This window comes from Sphaeroforma arctica (genome assembly GCF_001186125.1).
Source record: "Sphaeroforma arctica JP610 unplaced genomic scaffold supercont1.86, whole genome shotgun sequence".
Taxonomy (NCBI): Eukaryota; class Ichthyosporea; order Ichthyophonida; genus Sphaeroforma; species Sphaeroforma arctica.
In genome coordinates this window covers 39,253-63,598 of record NW_014040472.1, presented here as the reverse complement: position 1 = coordinate 63,598, position 24,346 = coordinate 39,253, and the positions used below count along the sequence as shown (strand labels likewise).

Sequence of the window (24,346 nt, the reverse complement as noted above, 5' to 3'; positions counted from 1 at the left end):
TATATATATAATATATATATATATATATATATATATATATATATATATATATATATATATATATATATATATATATATATATATATATATTATTATATATATATATATATATATATATATATATATATATATTTATATATATACATAAATATATTAATTTATATATAATTGTGACCTTTGTATCTATCAGCAGTGTAACATTAGATATCTACACTTTTGTCAAAGTATGAATCACTGTCACAGAACAATATAAATATACATGTCTGTATTTAGTGTATCAATTTATGTTCGATTCAAACATCAAATGGTATAGTTATTTACTATACGATTTCGCAGATGGATACGTTTTTATGAGCATACATGTTTGTATTTTTGTTGTCTTGAATTGATAGTCCGTAGCCCGGTTGCGAAATTAATCGGAGCTACTTCTACACCACACCGTCGATTTTTTTGTTCAAAGTAGCACTGATCGTACTATTGAAGTTGCGATTACAGACACAAGTGTCTACAATACGTGAATGTATAATTTGTATGCGTATGTCCACATGATTGTAATAAGCCTTGTGAGGGGGAATACACTTTGCGGTGAAGAGCTTGCATTCTCAACAATCTAGTATTCTGCAAGCTGATGGATTTTCTGATTACATGAGTATTTTTATGCTTGTCTGTGCGCTTGTTTACATGCATCTATACATTTGGATTCATCCCTCGGCTGTTATGTCTACAGCATTATTCAATCCATCATTCATATATACATGTCTGAAATTGTTGTGACCCGGCTCATACCTCTATCATAGGTGTTGTAAATTTGCTACTTGTAACCGGCATCAGAGCTCGCATAGTAATCGCCTCTGATCGAACTTACTCCATTGTATCGTAGGTTACGACCATGATGTCACAGTTAAGCAGAAAGCAGATGTATTTGGGGTGCGCATGCTGGGCGAGAGAATCATCGACAATCTGATCATTTTGGACAACACAGTGGATGGTAGGTATTTTTAGTTACGTTTTAATTATCATGCACATTGCTGGACACATCCGTGAGCGCGTATGCTTATGTATTCGGCATGTATTGTAGATTCCAATGCAATTTCGTCCTGCAGTCATACCTGATACTCAATCATACTCAATTTCGGTTTGCACTATAACTTGTTATTCTTGGTTTGGGCTAGCCATGAACGGGCTCTGTACGCATATATATCAGTGCCACGTGTCGTGCACTGTGAGTGCGCATCTCAAGAATAATATCGTAAGACAATGCTTGTATTCCAATGGAAGCTGATCTGGAACGTGTTGTTATCATTTTTCTTCTGCCTGTAGTCTTGAATATTCTGCTGCCGTGCATAGATTTGAAGCAGCTTAAGATTGCATTTACATACTCTTTGCAAGCAAACGTGTGTGGATTATAAGATCGCCTTTTCATATTACAAACCTGCACGCTCTCGGTACTTGAGGCGACTCAACTTCAGATGTTGTGCAATTTGTCGCCGGTACACATCAATTAGAGATGGTATTTTCAAACTTTCATAGCATGCTAGATATTGTGTAGATGCGTTCTGTTCTTTAGCTCGATTGAAGCCTCAAATCACTTTTGGATATTCCTTGTTCGCCACTTGTTCATATAGCTTTGGCAAAGTCCAAGGTTGACGGTGTACAGTTGATGAGTTATGTAGACTCTGGGGGCAACCTCCTGATTGCTGGTGGTGTTGAAACAGGTATGTTCGATCAGTTGTACTGCGCATCTGCCTTAGAATTTGTCTAGCACCCGTTTCCGCGTTTGATATTCCAAAGGGCGCGGTGTTGTGCGTGTGGATTCTTCCAGGGCATAGACTCCTGGGTATCGCATTGCTCATCTCTATTTTTTGCACCTGGACGAACGTGGTGGGTTCCATCTATTTTAGGAATCTATTCCATCAGCAGTGATTGGGGTATCACAGGTTGTATCTCATTTAAATCCCAGTAAAATCGGTGTCAGTCATGACCATCTAAATTGTGTTCCGTCCATTGCAGGTGCCTTGTTCGACCAAGTCGCACGTCACGCTGGTTTCGTGACGTCGCCACATAATCTGCAGTTGGTGGATCACTTCGTTCCCCACAGCTTCGATTCCGGGAATCATCAAACAATTGCTGTAGAAACTGCCAAAGCAAACAAGGTAAGAATTGCCCATAAGTGTGCCTAACCAAGACGCAAGCATTCGCCTGCTCGATCAGATTCCACATACTCGCTGATGGCGTGTTGATCATTGTGTGAAGTCAGACTACTGCCTGATAGCTGTAATGCGTGCCATTCCTGGGAATACGTGCGTACAGATTTGGCCATGGTGTTATCTGCCTGTATTTATTGGATGTCGTTCTTGGCCACGTTCTGTGTACGCCAAATTATCCAGTCCTCAGGTTGGCAAGTATCCGTAAGTTTAGTATGCCTCATGTTTTCAAACAATCCGCCCGTTGTAGAAACATTTGAAATGTTATTTGACAACATTCACTATATCATAAAGTGGTGGTCTTGCAGACACGCAATCGTTTCTATCGGTACTATCGAAGATATGAAGTGTCTTAGGGTAGTCATATCTCTCTTGTTATACAAACCGTATTAAACATTTGTGCAATGATTGCGCTTTGACTGCTCGAGCAAATCTCAAGCCTCCTATCCACCCACCAATAGGCCGTGCTGGAGACGGACGCGTCGGCTCTTATCTACAACGGCCCTGCGCTTAAAATCGCGCGTGGCAAATTATCGTTCGCTGTTCTGCGCGCACCCTCCACTTCATATGCGGGCGCTCACTGTCACGGCGAGGATTGTGTCCTTGTGGGCGGCATGGAAGCACGCAACAACGCGCGTGTGCTCGTTGTTGGATCTACTGATATGCTCAGGTGTGTGTGTATGTGATGTATGTTGTGACTGAGAGGATGCTTAGTGTTCTCTCGTACGATTTTGGTCTATTGTTGTGAGCTTGCTTTAGATCCGCCTTGGAAGGGTTTGAACTACTACGTTAGACGTGAGCAAAGTTGCAGAATATAAACACAAAATTTTGGTCAATAAGCCCTAATCGAAGCCGTCACTCTCTATCCCAGTGACGCCAACGCTAAAGCGAGCAAGAGCAACGAGGTAGCTCAGAAGAGTATGATGGAGTGGATCACCATGCGCAAGTCGGTCGTGCGCACGCGTAAAGTGGAGGTGCTGTCGCTTGCCCCTAAGCTTGAAGGTGCATACACGGTCATGGACGAGGTCGAGTACGCCATTGAGCTTGAGGAGTTGGTGAACGGAGAGTGGGTTGGATTTACAGGCCGTAGTGATCTGCAGATGACTTACACGCGCATGGATCCCTTTGTCACACGCGATCTGACCGAGGCTGGCGATGGACGATACTTCACTCGCTTCAGTCTGCCTGATGTGTATGGTCTCTTCACTTTTAAGGTGTGGTGTATTTTCTTGAGATAAATGACTCATTGTCGTGCCTTCCTCGGCTGGTATTTCTTGATTCATACCATATTTGGCGTGGTGTGTATTGCCTTCGTTGGGTGTCCCGAATATTTGTGATATGTTGTATTCTTTTACAAATAGGGATCAGGTCGTCAAAGTGTCAGGTTGTCCCTTTCATCAGTATTATAACTCTCACATTCTTTATATCAGGTCAAGTATACGGCGCATGGCTACTCATGGGTGGATGAGGAACTGACTCTGGTGATCAAACCACTGCGAAACAATATGCACCAGAGATGGATTCCTGGAGCTTTCCCCTATTATACATCAGCGCTGTCTATGATGGGAGGGGTCCTAGCTGTTTCGTTTGTGTATTTATACCACTCTGACGTACCACAGAAGAACAAAAAGGTTTGAGCTGGTAGTTGATACCTTTCCAAGGGCATTCAATCTGTTTGTGTATTCGTTTAGAAGCGAATGTAGAAGTAATAAAAATACGGTGACGGGTGGAGAATCAGAAGACCTAACTCGAGGAGCTTGTCTTGTTTGCACTTTAAGTTTTCCGCATTTCCTAGTATCGAAACCATAGCAGAAACTTGTGTGTTGTATTGGGGTTCTACCTAAGGGCACTTTATTTATTCCAATAAGGAGAAGGTACAGGTAGACTCTGCGAACGTTTCAGTCGTGTATCCGATGGCTCGCACACCAGTTTCGAATTAGGCTGCAATCTCTTGATCTCTTCTTTCAGGCTCGTAAGCTTAGCTCGTAGCAACTCGATCCTCTTTTTGGCTGCGTTGAATGGTATATTGAAGTTAAATTTTTTATACGTCGTTGTGTACAAACCTTCCCGCTCGCAGGCAATGAACAAGGTGGCATGACGTATCTCCATACAACGATCCAATAAATTCACGCAGTAAGCGAGAGACACTGTTACCTTCTTGGATCACCTTCAGATTGCTAGGTCGTTTCGTGGTCGGTAAAATAGGCATTTCCAATACAGTCCCCGGTGGCATCTGGATGCGAACTTTGTTTGTGAGCAATCTCAATTGTGAAGTTTAATATAAATGGGCTGTACATAGGAGCGAGGTTTATATTACCTGATCTTCGATGAGCTTATTTGTTTGTTGAAGGATTGCGTAGAGCGCTTTCAGGCCCTCATTAATTTCCTTCCTTGTTCGCCTGACGGCATCTCTGTTGTAAGGAATGGAGAATCGTACAAGACTGTTGAATTGTCACTCACTACCACTATTCCACAGCATATGCGGTTGCGGGACGCACATGTCCAGAAGTTCGTAATTGCAAATGACATACAAGTGTGCCTGTCTCCTTTCCTCGGGCAAAGACTTTTGGGTCCTGACAGTGAGATCAGGGTCAGCAGTTGCCTGTGAAGTATCAGCATAGTTGTTGTCACTGAGCGTGAAGCATTGCGTAAATGTAGAAAGTATATATAACATAGCCACTTTTCAACGACCAACATTGGGAACGTCCAAACTCCGAAGGCGGGTCTGCAAAGGCTGTGTCTATATATATATCACTAGCAGCAGAAAGCAGAAGCACCACTGCACGCCAAATTGTGTCTATGGTCATGTGAATAGGTTTTGCGACTTCTGTTGAACATCCATAGGAATTTTGTATGATGCATATATTCACATTCTGTAGTATGCGCCCTGCCTAGCGCATGAAGCGGCAGCTGTCCTTTAAGTTCTTTGAGAATCCACACTAATCGAGTACGACATACAAGCTGACTGCCATCACTCAAGGAATCGACTCTATCCGCAGCTGGCTGGTGTGCTGGTTGGATAATAAAGAAACTTTTAGCTACTGCAATTAATCCATGATTTCGCACTTGCTGTATCGAAAGTTCAAGCAATTATGCAATAGTTGAAGTACGTCAAACATCGTGCTTTCAGCCGATAGACTGATTAAGTCTCGCGGTGTTTCGGATAAACACGATATATGCTTCATGCTCAAATACTAGGAGAGATAGAACATGGCATATTGAATACCTAGTGTTTGGGAGCCACAGGGGAAAGTAGCTCCTCTCGACGAGCTATCTGTGTCATTCGGTAAGTAAGCAGCCTGCGGGTGGTGTGGAAACTGCCACTCATATAGTCCGTAAGGTACCTGGGACAAATGGGTTGAATATGATTGGGCTTCTGTTCCCTGCGCACCCGGTTGCGGGCGAAGCGGATGCTGATGCCAGGGCATTGGCGGTAGTCGTGTTGGAGGTTGCACGTGCGACAGTGCCCTTGTCAGTACATGGGCTTTAAGTCGTGTATCCACTGTCGGCACTTCTAGAAGATGCGAGGCCTTCTGATGTGGAGAGAAATTGTCTCCAGGGCCCGAAGAAAAGCGCTCATGGTTATAGTACGGTCCTGAGGCCTGCCGTTGAGATTTCTTCTCTACTCGAACCCTTTGCTTGCCACCGTTGCTATTTGTGTCCGATAACGTCGTGTCGCTACTGCCAATGCATTGATAAGCGATAGCGTGTGCCAATCCAGATTTTTCCTCAGCGTTAAGATCGAGAAAGGTGCCCTGCGCCAACGTACCAAAGGGGCAATTCAAATACCGGTCCAAGTTGCAATCAATGCCTATTGAGATTGTCCCATGATCCGAGGTGGGTTCGGCCACGGGTATTGTATTTACTTCATTTACAAGCGAAGTATTCGTATGTAGTTGCGTATTGTATTGTCCATTATGGACATAATCGCTGAGATCATATGCACAGGGGAACGTATTATTCGATTCACCACTCATGACTATTGTGTTATTGCACGGTGATACATACACGCAATGGCACGCGCTAACGAGGTCACAATCGTTATGAGCGTGAATACATATCAGCGTAAAATTTATTAGGAACACTAAACTTCACGCATCGAATGTCATCATCAGATCGATATAAAAATAGTAGATGCGCACATACGCAGAATCGCATGTATATATTGGCACAATACCGAAATGATACGCGACTAATGATTCACGCTTCAAAGTTTAGAAACGAATTTCAGAAATTTCGTTAGAGCGATATCGCCTTTTTGATTGACAGACCAGAATTTGGCGGCCGCCCGTAGGATAATTCATTCGCGAATCGCCGACCAACGGCCTCCGCCTGACAGCCTCTGCCGAATTATAGATACCTAGTGTCACCACGTCAGCCACCCTGCCCCCCATTTAGTAGCGAAAGTACCGCTTCATAACAATACAGGCATAACGAAATAACGATATGATCTGGTGAGGTTTGCGAGTTGTGACAGCAATGCAGGCGGATTACTATTGGAATTTCGAGTCATGACTCACACGTATACTATCAGAAAAAGTCGTTAAGCAGTAAGTGTGTCGGCACCAGCAAAGCCACATTATTGTGTTTAGTCAGCAATCTGGCATGCTATTAATGTAGATACAGTGACGTAAACGGGTATCCCGTTAACTATTGATGAAAAAGCAGTTGGCCTACAGTATCGCGTATTTTATGTACAATAGTCATTGTAAAATAATTTACCATACAACACCATATATGATCACAACGCTAGCTCTGTTCTCCTGCAAGATGGAAACTTAGTTTTTCATGTGTATAAGAGCCGCTTGGCAATGTACACATACGCTCATTACCGAAGTATTAGTTCTGTCAAGTTTCAAGCCATGTGGAGCTGATATCGGACTGTCTGTGGACATTGAGGGTAGACGTCAAACGTGTGGATGAGTGAGCCGTGAGCATTCAGTATTCACGCTTCCAAAATCTGATTGATGGATTACAATTGGGCGGCTGATCTCGAATTATATTCTGAATGCTTTTATAGTTGCCTTATTGGCTGCGTCATTCAAGCTAGGTTAAAATCATGACATATCATTTGATTAGTATATCATAAATGTCTTCATAGTACAATGTGTAATTGCGTAAATATATTTTATTGATGTATTTATAATTTAATGTATGAGTTGTATGGCTATCACGTATGTTTCATACTACATACAAGATATATATTTTACATACACACATTATACTTATAGACATACGTGTACCAATTCATAGATGTGTACACATGGTTGTCTGCGTACCACGTCAATTAATCATAATAAACAAAGCCTCAATGAATTTTTCAACGACAAGATAATATTAAGTTGATATGTCTGAATCCGGTAGTCATGTAAGGTATGTTTTAAACATTTCGTGTCTGCCGCTACATATACTTTGTTTTTACTTTAGTGAAACTGACTACAGTATTCTAATAGCTTCTCCTGGGGGCCGAAGATAGTACAAAGTCTTGTCCTCTTGAAGAGAGATAATACGACTTTAAAACCAGCGGCATTGGTTTGCTTGTGCAGACTCTCGTATCCATAGCAGATCTTGCAACCCTCACCTTAGAGTTAGCTTGCCGAACATACACGGATGTCATTTGGTCAGAGATATGAATAATGTCTCCAGATGCGGTGTTTAAGAATACTGGTAGTGGAGAATAGTTTGATGGTCTTTTGCTTTGCGCGCTCCATAATGATTTGGCGGTCTGGTCTATTCTATGGACACAAAGCCAACTCGTTACATGTATTATGGATATTACTTATATTCTACCATTTTATCGATATAAGTATATGTATATAGTATCCATGCCCGAGCTCTACTGATAAAAAATGACGCAGGTATGTAGCTAAGATTTTCCCACTTCATCTGCGATCTGTCAGCTAGATATATACACCGCTCTGACTTCCAGTATACTCGATATTATCATTTGTAGGCTTCTCTATAATCGGTCGTTATCGAATCGAACAGATTACGGCGCCACTGAGACGTTGACAGGTGATATATACGACGGTACAAATGCTTTAGAAGCGCACGAGGTGGATAATGTTACAGACGCCGTGGGGTACAGTGTGCCCTCGTACGAAGGCTTGGAAGACCACAATTACGTGGTGCGCACTCTTTACTACTGGATATACCGTATGCACGATGTGTTGTTGAAGTTGACCACGCCGCAAGAGTATAAGCTTCGCCACGTTCCCGTGCCTATATTGGTCCAGAAGCGGTGGAAGAGTTTACCGCTTACGGCGCTGCCACCCATCATACACCAGTTCACTATTGGATTGTATCTGGTGTTTGGGTTTGCGTTGTTGACCACACTTGTCTACTATGATACGTACGCGGCAGACACCGACTATGGTAAGCCATACCGCTTAGACTGTGGAGACACACTCGGTGCACTGAACAAATCTGTGCACCACTTGGATGGCTGGATACCTGTCCGATGTCCGGCATACTGCCAATATCGGGGAGCTGGTGAGGCACATTTCCTGAACGAAACGGTGTTAAACCAACAATCAGTAAATGGTGGCAGCACTGTTGAACACGATGGAGCGTATCCACGATTTGCTGCACGTGATGCGGAAAGCTCTGATATTTACTTGTTTACAAGGACCTCACCCGTGTGCAAGGCAGCTGTGGCAACTACTACGCTTTTCAGTCCTTGGGTAGGAGGATGTCTTATAGCTCGGGTACATCCGGTAAAGTCTCCGAGTGGAGATGATTCAAGTTTGACTGAAGAGACTACAAACAGTAACATCCCTACCAATGACGGTCCTTCGTTACAAATCGTGCCTGACGCCAATCAACATTTGGCACGGATGGAGAGTAGGAGTGCGAATACGTTGGATTCAAGTATAGGCACCAACGAATTAACAAAGCCACAACAAAACAGCTTAGACCTTCCACGAAGGATCCCACTACAGCTTCAAGCGTGCATGCACAGTCACTGCCAAACGTTTGGGCACTCACTGCTAATAATCGTGGTGCTGTATACGTGTGGTCTCCTCCTGCTCTCACCGTCGAGGCAGACGTTCTTTACTGCACTCATGATGATCGGTTACTGGTATGTTCTGAACTATTTGCCGATAGCTTTTGTATTTGAATCTTGCTAATATTGCTAACTCATATTTTTCTAGCAACCAATAATGTATCAGATTTCAAATTTAAAACACTATACTATGTTTTTTTCTTCAAAGTATGGATGTGTACCTGCGTTGTATTGAGGTAGTGTCCCTAGATCGAGATAGATTGGCGTGAGTTAATTCAAAAGACACATTGACTAGTTTTGACAAATTCTCGCTTTTCTGGGGCCTACAGGTATGTCGTTTTCGTCGTGTATCCTACATACACCGCGAATGGCGTCGACAGAGTTGATTACGCGCTGGGTACGTTCTTCTCCTTTACTGTATTCATCTATGCGATCTTCGATTTTTCGGTCAACATCACACTGTACGACACCGCCTGTGGGCGCTATGTATTCGATACGATGCTCCTGTTCATGCTGCCCTACTTCGTGATGCTACATATGAGCTATATCAAGGTAAGTGTGTGATATATAATCCATTATAGTCTCTGTGCATCTGCTCATGCCGCTCGCGACTTAACTGGTGGTCAACCGCAGAAAAGATACGCCCGTTTCCGCTTTCAGAAGGAACTATTCCAGATACAAAGTGGCGCAGTGCAGTGTTTGGTGCTTCGTCCACTATTGCGCCTTGCTGTGCTCAAAATATGACCGTATGAGGTGTTACATGAGGTATAGTACCTTCAAATCGTTTCAGTTGGATCGCATATACTTCGATGGTTGTCAGACATGCGTTTAAGGCCACAGCGTGAGAGCACACAAACAGTGAGAGCTACACTAATACCACTTCACTCTTCTGGTTCTGCAGCCTTTCCTAGATTATAGTTTCACCCCTGGTGGGTTTTCGGGTTTATCAGACTGGCAAGTGGCTATTGCCGTCATCATCACACTGGCCGTGATCGTGCTCGGGGCTATACAGTTGGCAGAAGTATACCGCCACGGTTTGCTCCCGTACTACTTCATCGGATACGTTGCTGTCATATCCCTGCTGTGCATAATTACTTGGTTGGTAGACATGTCAAACCATCTCATGTTCCACCTGCACCACTACCAACTGGCGCTACTGCTGCTGCCCATGACCCGGTTTTCTGGTCGCTTTAGCGTGTTTTTGAGTGGACTTTTGTTGGGAATGTTCGTGAACGGTGTGGCGTGCTACGGGTTCGATTCCACTTGGGGCTTCAAGCCAGATACATAAGTCAAGTCACGAGAAGTCAAGCGAGAAAGGCTTTTGTAACCACTGCACAGAGGCCGATCGCATGGAACAATTCAACGCCACCGGCCTCGAATGCGAATATCATGACGTGTTGAGCGCAGCATATCAACCATCTCACCGAGGTCTAAGAGGATCAAACACGAACTTCCGTTACATATCATCTTATCGAATTTGCAGGTGTCAAATAGGGTTAGATATAGCTTCTCATACACTAATCTCAGTAGGTACATGAACGTGCCTTGAGTACCATACACTATAGACGATGACGAGCTAGTGCTGACGACCCAATACCTTAAAGCAAGTACCCGCCCTGGTGACTCGCCATGTGCGCGTGTATATCAATTGTGGCCTATTATCAACTATATCCAGTCCGAACCAGTGTAGAAAGCGGATTGCAGGTTGGAGCAGGTAGCAGACGAAAAAGTCAGAATGCAAAAGTAATTAAGACTGCACACATTAACTACTTGAATGCCCTACGAAGGTATATAGTAAGACTATGCAATTCTTGGATAAATCGAGAGTCGAATGAAAATGCTGTTGCACAAGAAAAATTATGGAAACGTACTGTGCATGGGAATCGGATGATTGGGTAATATACATCTAATTCTAAGGTGTGGCAGAAATGAGCAGCCTCTCTGCGAGACTGCAAAATCTAGTTAACCGTATCCAAGTACTTTTTTTCCCGCTAGAATATCCGCATACAAGTAATAAGCACGCATAGCGGGGTACGTATATAACAACAACTAAGCCCAAAAGAACAGCGGCTTAAACATTTAATTTGTAGATTCTCGTTCTAAGAGCACGATAAATTCGAAGTTCGGCGTATTTGGGAATAAGTCAGCCGCCGCCACTCTCATTGGTCGGAAGGGGAGCCCAATGTAGTTGTTGCTTGTAGGTCGGCACAGACTGTAGGCATTGGGTATCAATATTGAAGCGAAATAATGAGATCTCGTTTTGTGCATTGTACTTACCACATATAGAGCACGCGCTTGAAACAATCGCCACATTGCTAGAGGGTAAAACAAATCAGGAGTGCATACCGTTCGTAGATTTTAAATGAGATAATTTATTTTATGGCAAGTCGTCCTGAATTAGAATTGCTTACACAGCCCAATCGAAGATATTCAAGCATGTTCACGGGCCTATCAAACTTGTGTGCCTCGAAACAACTGGCTTACCTGGTCAAAGTCGGCAATGACTGTCGAGCATCGCAAGCCACGTACACAAGTCGATCAATCTGGGGAGTTGCACGTATGACCTTCACAACGTCCTTATCTATATATGTGAGACAAAGCGGTCGGTTGGGTATTTAGACTGCGGTAGAAACATGCACAACTCAAACTTGTCGATCTGGTCTGTGATAATATTGGAACGATCTGAGCCTAAGATTTGATTGCCAATGAAGACTTGTGATTGGTATCACACACACAAGAAGTATAGAACATACGTAATCCAGCACGCGGTGGGTCTAGGATGCCCATGAGACCCATATTCTCCAATAGCGCTGTGTTCACAAGCTTGCCCAGGGTGTCCTCGGCCTTACCACATACAAACTCGATGTTCTTCATCTCATTTTTCAAGGCATTTTTCTTCGCATCCTCGATCGCAGATTCGACAATGTCCACTCCAAAAACCTTATTCGCGACTGGCGCCATCAGCATGCCTATAGTCCCCGTGCCACAACATACATCCAATACATTCACACTTCGTAAAACGGAATCCTTGCTCGCGTCTTTCGACCCGTCCTTCTCAGCCTTGATATCAGTTTGCGCATTGCCATCGTGATGTACCCCCATGTCATATAATTTCGCCTTTCCATCACGCTCCTTCGCACTCTTGGCTCCTGCACCTAATTTTTTAGTCTCACCTGCCCATTGACGGATCAGTGAATACAAATTCTCCGCACCGCCGTAGTTAACCTGAAAGAATGACGTTGGGGATATATCAAATTTGAGACCCATCAGTGTCTCTTCTAGTACCGGAGGCCCGTGTACCAACTGAATGTCCGAACCGAATCCATGCGAAATCCCTTCATAGCATTGTAGTGATATAGACTTCACATTTCCTTCCGGAAAGTTCTCTGAGAAATGTACGCCGAGAAGTTTGCCCTGTTCCGTTATCTCGGTCGTGGAAAGTTTCTGAGGGTGCATCTGGGCCACAATCATGATCTCGCCAGCATGCGTCTCGCGCACAAGCAGAAGGCGCCAGTGTCCGGTGCGTTCCTGCGTGTTATAAATGGGAAGTTTGGACATCTCTGTGATGAACTTCTCAAAGTGTAGACACACGGCCTTCATGCCCTCAGACACCAAGGGACACTCCGTGGGCCGTACAACATTCGTACCGTCAGCGCTTCTTCCCAATAAGAACCCCACATGCACCTCACCCTCGGCCGATTGCCCTAGCGAGAATTCGCATTTATTTCTGTACCCTTTAATTACTTTGGAGGGGATTATAGACTCAACGGGACATAACGGAGACGCATTCACCCAGTCCACACCCGCTTTGCGTAGGTCTCTCTTCCAATCGTTCATCACGGACTTCACTATACCATCTTTCTTCAATAGTTGTTGGTCGTATGGATATCTCCAATACGCGGCCACCTTGTCGTTAATTTGTTCGTGTAGTGGTAGTGTACTTTTCGGTCGTTTGGCTCTCTGATCGTTCTCGGTAGACCTATCTCCCGGTCTCTTCTCACCCACCAACTGTACAGCCAAACGTGCGCGCATGTATTGCAATTAGTGGGAGTGAACCAAAGTCACCTATATCGGCATAAACTAATACTGTACATGGATTGTATGCACGTCACAACAGCAGTGAGAACATCTTATGTTCTCCCCGAATACTCAGAAACCCTTTCGATGTCAATCCAATGCGAGTCTGAGGTATTTTACACGGCTCACATACAGCTCCAAAAACTCATACACAGAGACACCAGAGAAACGGTCGCCGCAGATAAACACTGCGCTCGAAAACACAAAAGCTCCTGCATTCGCCCGCGAGCGATTTGTGCGCGTACCTGTGTGCCCTTCTTAGGCGCTGCGTGTATGGCGTAGATATTGTTATTCTTCCAAGTCGTATCGTTCAACACTTTCAGCGCCTTCTGTTTGTTATCCTCGTTCTGCAGATCAATTGCAGTGTATAAGAGTGAGCAGGTGTGTTTTCCAGCCTCATACAAAGCAGATAGCATTGTGTATTTTGTACACATCAATTTCACCTGGCCCGCTGCAATATACGATAGTGATTTATTTGTGTTGCGCACATTTCTTGCGTGATCGTTGCACGTTAAATCGTTCCTACACCTTCCTGTGTGTGCCATACTTTTGCTTCGCATAGAACTGGATATCAAGTGGAGTACAGTCTGCACTGGGCTTTAATATTAAAGTGAAGTGCGGGAATCTTCCATATAAATGAATAAATGAACAACTCATAAACTGTGAACTTACCTCAAACGTGACGAAGGAATACGGATATTGCTTGGTACCCTGGACGGATACTTTGATAGGTTTGAGGCCTAGTTGTCCCAGTTTCTTTTTAAACGCCGCCACGCTTGTAAACTGCAAGAATCCCGGGAACGAACAGTGAGTACAAACTGGTCTACGGAAACCTATCGTACGATACAGTTCGTCTGAAATACCCCAAAGTCATTGATGGATTCGACCCGCAGAAAAGATTTGCATATCGTATACTCATACACCTCTCTGCAATTTGACCATATATTTTACCTCGGACGCACTTGCTCTTAATTAGACAAATGTCCTACCTCAGCTTGAGGTATGCAATAGCTTCGTCATCTACCCACAGCAACACACTGCGCGCGACTCTCACGTCGTGAACAATTTCGAAAATTAGCACATTGTCATACCTTAGGCAGGCTATCCACTTTGATTCGATATATCTCCGATGTGAAGCCTTCGTCTCCACGCTTCAACGTTTCTTGTACCGGTTTCTCCTTGCCTGGTGTTTGAGTAGTGCCGTCAGTGTCCTTTGTTGGAACATTTAAACTATCATCTGCATCATTCTCGGTCAAGCAGTTAGGTGCAACAACCTCAGTCGCACCATCGCTAGCTAGGGCAGTCGGTGTTTCACTAGTCGCAGAGGTAGTCTTAGCTGCAAGACATTCACTGTTTTGTGCAGGTTTTACCTTAATTGATGAGATACTGGCGGCGCTATCAACGTCCATCGGTGTGTCAGTAGAAATGGCTTCTGCTTTGATCTCTGATACAGTCTCCATCGGGGTGTCAGTCGAAATGGCTTCTGTTTTGATCTCTGCTGCAATCTTCATCGGTATACTATCTGACGCTACTTCTGCTGCAACAATTGAGCCAATTTCTGCCGGGTTGTTTTCAGATACACTTTCCAGTGCAATGTTTTGCACTGTAGTCTCAAATTTAACTGTCACTGGTGCGATTACACTAGTGTCGCTAATAGGGGCAGCTTCAACTACCATACTTGCCGACTCCGACACATCCGCATCGTTCTTGAAACTATCTTCGGTCGCATCACTTGGCTTGATACCGACCCCGATCTCACTCTTTACTGTTTCGACAGCAAATACTGCTTCAGCTTCATGGCCTGAAAGAATTTCAACGGACTCGACATTAGCCGAAGACACTGGAGCTTCGTCTTTCACATCCGCAAAATCCACATTCATCTTGTCTACAACCTCAGATTTAACTTCTTTCATGGTCTTCTCTACGGTAGTACTTTCAGCAGCATCTACATTCACCTTATCTACAACCTCGGACTTAATTTCTGTTATAGCCTTCTCTACGGTAGTACTTTCAGCTACATTCGTCTTATCTACAACCTCAGACTTAATTTCTGTTATGACCTTCTCTATGGTAGTACTTTCAGGAATGATAGTGGGGATAGGCATGGTGCCGACAGGCTCAATCGAATTAGTGTGCTTTTCCTCAGACATGATCAATTTTAAAGCACTACCAAACGATACTCGTTCCTTTTGTGCTGCGGTGGCCTCGGGTTTCCGGCACTTATTATATATCCGCAATGTATTCTCAGCAGTAAACTATAATGGAGGCGGATATGCCAAAAGTTGTAAAGTAAAGGTAAGTATCCCTTATTGCTCACATATACAGATCGTTGCTATCCATTGATATACCGATCGAGTTTAATAAAACATTTACGCATATATACGTGATACGATGTTGTATGAATCTTTATTTATAAATATATGCTCGGAGCTGCCGACTGGGAGAAGCCAAAAGGAAGTTCAAAATGCCGGTCAAAAAACTTTTGGCGGCGACTTATTCGGCCACTGCCCACTGTAGGAGACACGTGACGGACTGACGGACTGACGCCGTTCAGCCGCTGGGAGACTTCCGTATGCGCCGACGTTGTATGATTTACATTTATTTATTTATTCCTTTTTCCTTTTGGAAGAAATGGTTTCTTTTAAAAAAAAACAAAAACAAATGTATTTACCGTGTTTGGGCTGTTTAGTTTTTTGTGGCTTTACACGCCGATGTAAATACATACAAACCTATGTGGCGCCAGCGATATTAAATATAGATAGTCAGCCACATGAATATTCATATATTCATAGATAACTAGATATTCAGCCATATTACATACTCACCTGTTGCTGTCCGGTTTAGAAAAGCTACCACGTACGCAGGCGACACTCTTAAGAATACAAATACTAAAAAGTATCATAACAGCCCTAGGCTTAAATCGACAATGTCTGCTCAAGAAACGCGCATCGCCGACCTAGAAAAGGAAGTTGCAAGGTATGTCGCTACGTCTATTCCTGTTCTATCATGATTTCATCGAAACTGAGTTTAACATCATTGGAATACCTGCCTTTATGGAATAGCTTTGCTTTCCAGATGGTAATAGAGCGGCGTGGTGGTTGGAGTGTTTAATTGTGTATATATTAGTGATATCAGCCAATTTGTGTACGTGAGTCCGCGTCGGCTCTCTTTTGCAGCATCTGATTCACTGCCGCTTTCCCTTTTAGATTGCAATCATGCTTAACTGTAAAAGGAGCGCCGAGGAAAGACTGGTCGGAAAAGATCGAAAACTTCAAGTTTAATACTATAGAGGAGGCTTTAGAAGCGATTAAGCAAGGTAGGAGCTTTGTTCTAGGTCATATCGTGGATAGTAATGTTTCCATTTCGAACTTTGTAAGTGGGACTTTATGAAAGTCTGCCATTGTTATCCAATCAATAACCACACCAGGTAAATTTTGGCATACACGATAAACGATTGATTTTAATTACGATCCAAGTACACCGAACACGCATATTCATTCACCTTGCAGTTTTGATCGTGATACTTTCCTGTTGTATTAATCTGAAACATAGACGCCAATATTTTTTAGTGATATATATAAATATATATATATATATATATATATATATTGTATTCATATGTACATATTGTATTCATTTGTACATATATATATATATATATATATAAATATATATATATATATACATATTGTATTCATATATATATATATATACGTGTATATATTTGTTGTGTATCATTGCTACCGAAGTATTTGTATTTGCCAATGCAACTAGTATATATATATATGCTTCATGCGATTCTAGTTAATATCAAATTTATGTGTTGTTATGTTATACATACGTATTCATCTTTTATGTATGTATATACAGTTATGTGCGTACATGACTATATCCTAATACGTATACATATATTTGTATCTGATTATCTGTATAATCATTTTAAGTGGAGACCTTTATATATAAATTGATCATATGTTTGTGCATAGATGTCACTGTTTTTGTTTAACGTACCACATGTATACAAGGATGTGCGTGTGTATGGTATACATGGCTTGTACGTATTCTTCAAACCATAAGTTGAATGGAGCTGGCTCTATTAAAGTCAGACGCACACACGTGCAGATTTTACACTCTTTTAGAATAATTCTTAGTGTGTATTCGGCTTCTGGTTTTCTTTCCAATTTTTGTTGTCCCGGTATATACCTCTTCCGGTGTGTTGCTCAAATGTCGCTTCCGAGATAATTTAGTGGATTCTCTTTTACAATGCCATTATAGTACCTTGAGCAGAAAATGGATGTGTGCTGTTCAATTGTTAGAGCTCGCCATCGCTCGTTTTGGCTATTCAAGTACTCTCCAGTGAGGTCGAGTTCTCGTCCAATAGTACCACACGGTGTAAAATATTTGGGCTACTCACCAGTTCTCAAGTTTTAGCAACCCTTATACTCTTACCACAAAATATTGTAAGCGATAGGACTAATGTGCCCTCGAGAAATCGCATGCTCATTCTCAATAGTTTGAATCTGCGGGTGAAAAGCCGTGGCTTGAGCTATGCACAGAGGCGAGTTTGATGTTGATCACAGGTACAGGGTTCTGATTATTTCATGTATTTTTTTTGTAGGTGAATTCGTGGTAGTTTTAGATAATGAAGATCGCGAGAACGAGGGTGATCTCGTAGCGGCTGCAGAACTCATGACACCTGAGAAAATGGCCTTCATGATCCGTCACACAAGGTGTGTTATAATTACAAACGATTTTCATCGCGGACGCGAGTTTGAGTTGTGTATTCGATAGCAAGGGATTTTTTTGGTCTAGTATAGAGTACCTCTGTTACTATTACGAGCACGGACGCATGTGTCATGCCTGTATGCACAGCATAATTGATTGGTTTGACATCTTACGATATTGGAGGGACCGAACTTATTTTTGGTGGATACCGTGAAAAGTCTTTGATGAAGTGATCACGAAGCAGTGATTGCCATTAACTTCGAATATGAGTAGTGTAATTGACCAGTGGAAATGTAATAGTGCTATAAATTGACATCCGACTAAACCATTATTATTATTTTATGCGCAGCGGTATTGTCTGTCTCAGTCTAACGAAACCCGACCAGGAACGCTTGGAGTTGCCAATTATGGTTGTGAACAATACAGAGAAGCACCGAACGGCATTCACGCACACTGTCGACTACGCTGTTGGGACGACCACCGGTATTTCGGCTGGTGACAGGTATGTTAATGTATATTGCCCAACTCATTTTGTTGATTGGAAGTATGGTCAGACTATGGCGAAAACTTTGGGCCTGAAAGCTAGCGCATCTTTTCGATAGTCAATCAAGCTAACGCCGCGGTGAAATGCGCGTCATAAAAATTGATGTATCTACTTATTTATATTTTCCAGATCGGCAACGGTGACCGCGGCATGCGACTCATCAATTAAAGCATCGGAATTTAATCGACCCGGACACATATTCCCACTAGTCTCGGTAGAGGGCGGTGTCTTGACCAGAATGGGACATACAGGTGTGTGAATTGAAGTCTTTTGCTTTAACATATGTAAGAAGATCGATAGCTAAATGCGAGAATCGGAAGGTAGTCGAACTTTGGGAAATGTGAAGACTCTGTCTCTGACCAAAAAAAAATTACGCTTGTTTTGTGAATGGTTTTCATGCAGAGGCGACGTCGGATCTATGCAAGTTAGCCGGACTAAAACCTATGGGAGTGCTGTGTGAAATTGTGCTGGATAACGGGAACATGGCACGACGAAGTGATTTGGAAACTTTCAGCCGAGAATACGGCCTAAAAATCATCACCATCAGTGACCTCATCGAATATCGCAAAACAAACAATATTTAGTTATATATCCGAGATGGCGAGTAGCCATTTAGCCCATTAGTTGTGGGTGTGAAGTACTTGGCAGTATGTAATGCCATTGCGCGATTCTGCCAGACAAATGCTATCGGTCGACTTTCCAATATACATGGATCCAGAATTAAATAGTAGCCTCATGTATTGTAACAACCCTTGTTACTTCAGCAATTCACTTCGTATCATTGTTGGTTACTTGATTCAAGCTCTACTAGATGTATATATATTTTCTAATTTTCGTTCTAACTGTTGCTCGATTGCGGTGTTGTAATGATAATCAGGATCATGCATACAGTATTTACGGTTTGTGATGCTTCTCTTGTGTAAAATGGGTATTTATTGTAATCGCAGAAAAGCGAAATATGAAAAGAGATTACTTTGATTATTACTAAGTGGCGGTGATGGATTGTGTGTTAAGCGAGCACGCTGTTGATACTGAGGTAATCTAAGCTTGTGATATCCCAGTATGTCCGGCGTGAACCCTATCCGCCTATATCGGGGAAAATTGTAAGACACTATAATACATAGCAAGTCTGGAAATGTGGTCTCGCAATGGAGTTCAATGCCCAAATGCTCGCTTTTTGTTGTCCGACAAAATAGCCTACTTTTCTGCAGGGCCTGTTAAAAGTGTCGAACATTAAATTTACAAAAACGGTAATTGAATGGGCGACCCAACCCCACGTTTGGACAAGTTGCTACTCGTCTGTCAAGGATCGGCTCGCTGCAGCTGCGGTGCAGACTGAATCGTCCTTATCGGTAACCGTTCAATCGCGTGAGGATTGATAGCAGAGAGATATCCCATCGGATGGTACTGCTTACACCTAACGGAAGATGGTCCTGATACCCCTCGTTCCTCATTTGTGCTCAGCGGGGAGTGTCAGTTTTTCCGTTCTCTTTGATTGTATGCTCGCCCGATGCCTCTATGACCAGTTCGTACACGGGCACCAGTGTACTTATAGCGACTGGAGTGGGGAAGTAGGCAGGGGAATGTCCTGTAGGAAAACAGGAAAGGAGACCAGGTCAACACATGACTCTGCATAGTTGTACCGATCGAGCGGGTGAATATGTGAACGATAATTTTGGAACAAACTTTGCACCGGTCCTGTGCAGCGAGTTTTGGTTTTTAAGCCACGTTTCAGTGAGCCCTATCAAAAATATTGATTGATACATACCCGCTTTGATGTTGACTGAATTGCGGCTCTCTTTCCTTTCGAGAGTGGCGTGCATATCCTGACTGCCCAGCAATTGTTCATCCTCACAGGCAACGCCTTCCCGTGAAGGGCTGCAGCTTCTGATCTGTGACCCTCGTCTCCCTAACCGATTACAATCCTTGACGTCGACACCATTCACAATCCTCGGCAAGCTTGATGCACGGTTGATAGGCTGGGCCGAATTGTGCCTGCTACCGCGCTTGCGCAACTCCTCATCAGAGCTTTTGTTGTCACCCAGCCGGCTATTGGAACGACTGTTTGTACCACTGAGAGGGAGCTCGGCGTCCAATGGTACTGCAGCCGGCATGTCCTCGGACGGCAACACAATCAGAGAGTGCCTCCTATTGCCAGAGAATGAGCCCCTCGGGCTGATAATCCTAGTCAATGCCGGCATAGCATCACCAGCCACGTCTGGTGTTTGCTCTCTGCCGAGCTTGCTCTCCGCACTTGCATTGAGAGCTGCAACACTTGCGGTCACGTCATCAATACCCGATACAATAGACCCAAGTGCCCGGTCTATACTAGGGTTCATTCGCGCGTCCCCTACTTTCAACTCATTTGCCGAAGGTTTGCGCTTCATTTTCTTACTCTGCCGAACACTGTCACCGTATCTATCAGAATGATCAGAACGGACTCCAAATGCGCTCGTGCTTCTCTTAATATCAGCAGCAGCTATTGTGTCCGTCATTGATTGATTGCTAAGATCATCGAGGACGGATTTCGAACGCGCCGAAAGAAACTCGCGTGTGCGATCTCTCGCATCAGTCACCGAAGGTCTTGGAGCTGACATAACGACCTTGAATCGGATAGCTTGGTTTGAAGGCTCGTTTTCAGCTACTGTTCCGCCCGTTTCGTCTTCTGAGCCGTCGCTGTTAGCTTCGAGGGTATGTATAATATCAAGTTCCGCGGCTGTCCTTTTGCCCCTAGAGCTTCCATTGTGTTGCTGAGCAATGTCTTCTGCGTTGGTATTGGTTGTGTCACTTTTCCCACCAACAGTAGATTGCGTCTTGGTCTTGCTTGGGAGCCGGAGTTTCACAGTGAGGTCCTTCGAACGCGAGGTTTCCACAGGAATAAGCGTGGTTACCTTCTCAGTAGCATCAATCACTCTCTCGGCACTGTTTTCTTTCTCCATGCCAAGCCTCTCGGAGTTTTCACCGGAAATATTTGTTGAGCTAAAATTATCGGCATTTGCTATTTTGTTGAGGCCCTCCTTGGAATTATTAATTCTATCTGAATTCCTACCGTCATTATTTACACTTGTATTTACGCTATCGTGTTTTCTGTTGCTAAACGTCTCGGTATCATTCGTGTCCTTAGCAACCGCTGCAAGACTTGCTACATCTGCATCGGTAGACTTCATCTTGACCTTTGATGCTTTGGCAATTGCGTGCAGCTCATCACTAGGAATTCTAGCCTCTGTAGATTTAGTGTTTACTATACCAGGTTCGTTCGATGTGCCATAGAGTTCATTTTCTATTTTTTGGCCTTCACTGGTTTCGACGGTCGATTCGAGGTTTTTAGCATCGACACCGTTGTTCTTACTTGCACCTTGCAACGTTTCTGCCACATCCGCCGAAGCTGTAGGAGCGGACACGCCAGATTCTGCAGCAGCTGCTGCTGATGTTCTCACAGGCTCTCCTGTGGTTGTAGAGCTTGCGTTTTCAACTGATAAACCCCTACTCGTGGCACCATTCAGTCGCTTCTCGGCACCCAGCGGCTCAGTGCTCTTACTTCTGCCATACACTGGCGCCTTTTTCACATTCAGACTCCCACCCACGCCGCGTACTTGCATGTCTGCAGGAGTATGCGTTCTTTTGAACGGTTTCTCGAAGTGATCCAGTGGCACGGATGGTGGAGGTGACACAGACCGATTCCGTTTGGACACCGTGCGGCGCGAAAAAGGACTGATAGGCGGATCTTCAGACTCGGACTGGGAATTTGGAACGGTTGTTACCTGCGCGGAGCTTTTGCGACTGTATACGCCGCTATTGTTTTTACCACCACGGCCGGCCGCTTTAGAACCCTCTTTCAATCTTTTGTTATCACTGAGAGCTGGGTCCGAGGAGGGGTCCTTCCTCCGCGTAACTTGCATATTTGTTGAACTAGCAGACTCACTGGAACCGTCATCAAGCGACAAATCTGCTCTTTCATCACTGTCCGTGTCCGTGAAGTATCCCTGGCCATCCCTAGTCTTGGTACTGGGTTGTGTCTCGTTGGCGACCTGCTCTTCGGTCGTTTCCGGTTCAGTCTTCTCCTTCGACAGACTCTTGCCATCGACACCACTGATCTCGTGGCTTTTACTTTGTTCATTGCCACTGTCAATAGCGGGCCCACTGATGGCGGCTGGAATGGTGATATTTACTTCCTTGTCCAAGTCGGTGGGGTTGACGGGCAGTGGGGGGATGTCACTCGAGTTATGAGCCGCATCAGCGTCCATCCCATCATTGTCTGCTTGCTCCGATTGAGGCCTGCATAGATAGGATACCGTAAGTTTTGAGCTGACATAGTATGTGCGTGTACATTGTCCACGACCACAGATATATGAACGCACGCAAATGACACATAATGTGGCGGCACTTTGATACGAGTTTACGAGTTTCGACTATCCCTTTGAAATGTGACTCAAAACGTATACACTACCCTTTTCAGTCGAGTCCATATTCAATTGGACATGACTCAAAAGAACGGCCGGGATGAATGTATACTTATGTGAATAACGACTACTATATCTGTACTTGAAAATATGATCGTTCCACATGTGGTGATACATGATGCACATGTATATCAATGAAGTTCAACGCAACAATTCTAAAACGTTCAAATGAGTGAAAACACATCTATCGACGTGCATAAAATTGATAGACTGGATTTGCGCCCACACAGACTGCATTGTACCCAGCAAAGACGCAGTTGACGCCTTGTCTAGGACCATTGCTAAAAAAAATGAGATTCTTACGGTATACTTACTAGTTCGAAACATCCTTGCATAAACATGTACAAGCACAAGATACAAATTCGATTTTATATTATACAATGTGAGTTATACCACAGCCAATTCGATAGCGAAGGCACAATAAAGAAATATGCACGTTTAGATGTGGAAAGAAGCCTAACTTCGACAGACTCTAAAATATAAACTGCGACATATACGTGAACACCCATAGCCTCGAAGCTCATATAGACGAACGAAGCTTTCGAATGTGAGCGTTCAATCATCATAGTCCGGCTAAAATGCGTTCGCGCAGAATTTTGCAATCGAAAGTGATCAACACAGCATCGGAATTTGGCGATATCTCTTAGAGGTGAACAGACAAATTTCGATATTCCCTAAGCGAAAGTCATTTGGGACGATGCACTACACTTGCCAGACGTTAAAATGGCTAGATGCTAGTTTGGAGCCTCTCACTAAGCACTTCAGACGTATGACACGAGATCATCCCGTTCACATAAAAGCTCATATCTGATGTTCAAACGAGAACTTTTTTGATACATACCTTTGACTATCGATCATGTTGGCTGTACATACGAAGCTGCGCCCTGCTGTGTCTAAAATGGACACCTCTATGTCTGAAGCTGAAAATGAATCCTCTACATAAAATAAACAAAGAATATTTTATCAGACTATGTTTTACAAAAGCATCCCAAACCAACAGAAATTCGTCATTTAACGCATCTACAATAATTGCGCTGGAAACTTCTGTTAATGAATCATTGCGCTATTCAACGGCCCAAATTACAATGGATCATATGCGGATTTTCGTCTCCATAGAAAAGACTACTGTCCAGAGATGAAGCAGAAGGACAGATTGCTATGTACAGTCAAATACGCATAACAGGAACAACTCGTAGACATTGGATTACACTATACTACACGCACACACACACACACACACACATATATATATATATATATCTATGTATGTGTGCGTGTGTGTATGTATGTATATGAATATGTGTATTTATGTAAATATATATATGTATAT

General features: G+C 43.5%; 6 protein-coding genes across 7 annotated transcripts in view; 3 read left to right on the top strand and 3 right to left on the bottom strand.

The window, feature by feature from the left end:
• The window catches only part of SARC_02008 (hypothetical protein), a 4,931-nt gene extending 879 nt beyond the window's left edge, over positions 1-4,052 (top strand). The window contains exons 2-7 of the mRNA XM_014304252.1: positions 881-988; positions 1,626-1,715; positions 2,011-2,153; positions 2,666-2,874; positions 3,076-3,418; positions 3,635-4,052. Coding sequence (XP_014159727.1) covers positions 881-988; positions 1,626-1,715; positions 2,011-2,153; positions 2,666-2,874; positions 3,076-3,418; positions 3,635-3,841 — 1,100 coding nt within the window. The 3' untranslated portion in view covers positions 3,842-4,052. The remainder of the gene's footprint in view (positions 1-880; positions 989-1,625; positions 1,716-2,010; positions 2,154-2,665; positions 2,875-3,075; positions 3,419-3,634) is intronic.
• A 604-nt stretch (positions 4,053-4,656) lies between these two features.
• SARC_02007 (hypothetical protein) lies at positions 4,657-6,181 on the bottom strand (the record flags this gene model as incomplete). The annotated part of the gene is made up of 3 exons (XM_014304251.1): positions 4,657-4,806; positions 5,163-5,273; positions 5,549-6,181. 3 exons carry the CDS (start codon positions 6,179-6,181, stop codon positions 4,657-4,659), a joined length of 894 nt encoding a protein of 297 aa, XP_014159726.1.
• Positions 6,182-7,368: 1,187 nt separating this feature from the next.
• Positions 7,369-11,060, top strand: SARC_02006 (hypothetical protein). Its single transcript, XM_014304250.1, has 4 exons — positions 7,369-7,577; positions 8,158-9,285; positions 9,540-9,762; positions 10,112-11,060. Exons 1-4 carry the CDS (start codon positions 7,552-7,554, stop codon positions 10,496-10,498), a joined length of 1,764 nt encoding a protein of 587 aa, XP_014159725.1. The 5' UTR covers positions 7,369-7,551; the 3' UTR covers positions 10,499-11,060.
• Positions 11,061-11,277: 217 nt separating this feature from the next.
• On the bottom strand, positions 11,278-15,619 carry SARC_02005 (the record flags this gene model as incomplete). 2 transcript variants are annotated; one of them, XM_014304248.1, is made up of 7 exons in its annotated part: positions 11,290-11,422; positions 11,695-11,791; positions 11,964-13,218; positions 13,533-13,634; positions 13,960-14,070; positions 14,379-15,203; positions 15,279-15,619. In XM_014304248.1, the coding sequence occupies 7 exons, from the start codon at positions 15,435-15,437 to the stop codon at positions 11,290-11,292; spliced, it is 2,682 nt and encodes an 893-aa protein (XP_014159723.1). The 2 variants fall into 2 exon arrangements, with proteins under 2 accessions (XP_014159724.1, XP_014159723.1); XM_014304249.1 differs by having other exon boundaries at positions 11,278-11,422; positions 14,379-15,437.
• Positions 15,620-16,052: 433 nt separating this feature from the next.
• SARC_02004 (3,4-dihydroxy-2-butanone 4-phosphate synthase) lies at positions 16,053-19,323 on the top strand. Its single transcript, XM_014304247.1, has 6 exons — positions 16,053-16,263; positions 16,494-16,603; positions 17,906-18,017; positions 18,362-18,514; positions 18,686-18,807; positions 18,959-19,323. Exons 1-6 carry the CDS (start codon positions 16,214-16,216, stop codon positions 19,138-19,140), a joined length of 729 nt encoding a protein of 242 aa, XP_014159722.1. The 5' UTR covers positions 16,053-16,213; the 3' UTR covers positions 19,141-19,323.
• Positions 19,324-19,897: 574 nt separating this feature from the next.
• The window catches only part of SARC_02003 (hypothetical protein), a gene marked incomplete at its 5' end in the record, with an annotated part of 5,784 nt that continues 1,335 nt past the window's right edge, over positions 19,898-24,346 (bottom strand). The window contains 3 exons of the mRNA XM_014304246.1: positions 19,898-20,144; positions 20,325-22,831; positions 23,858-23,951. Coding sequence (XP_014159721.1) covers positions 20,017-20,144; positions 20,325-22,831; positions 23,858-23,951 — 2,729 coding nt within the window. The 3' untranslated portion in view covers positions 19,898-20,016. The remainder of the gene's footprint in view (positions 20,145-20,324; positions 22,832-23,857; positions 23,952-24,346) is intronic.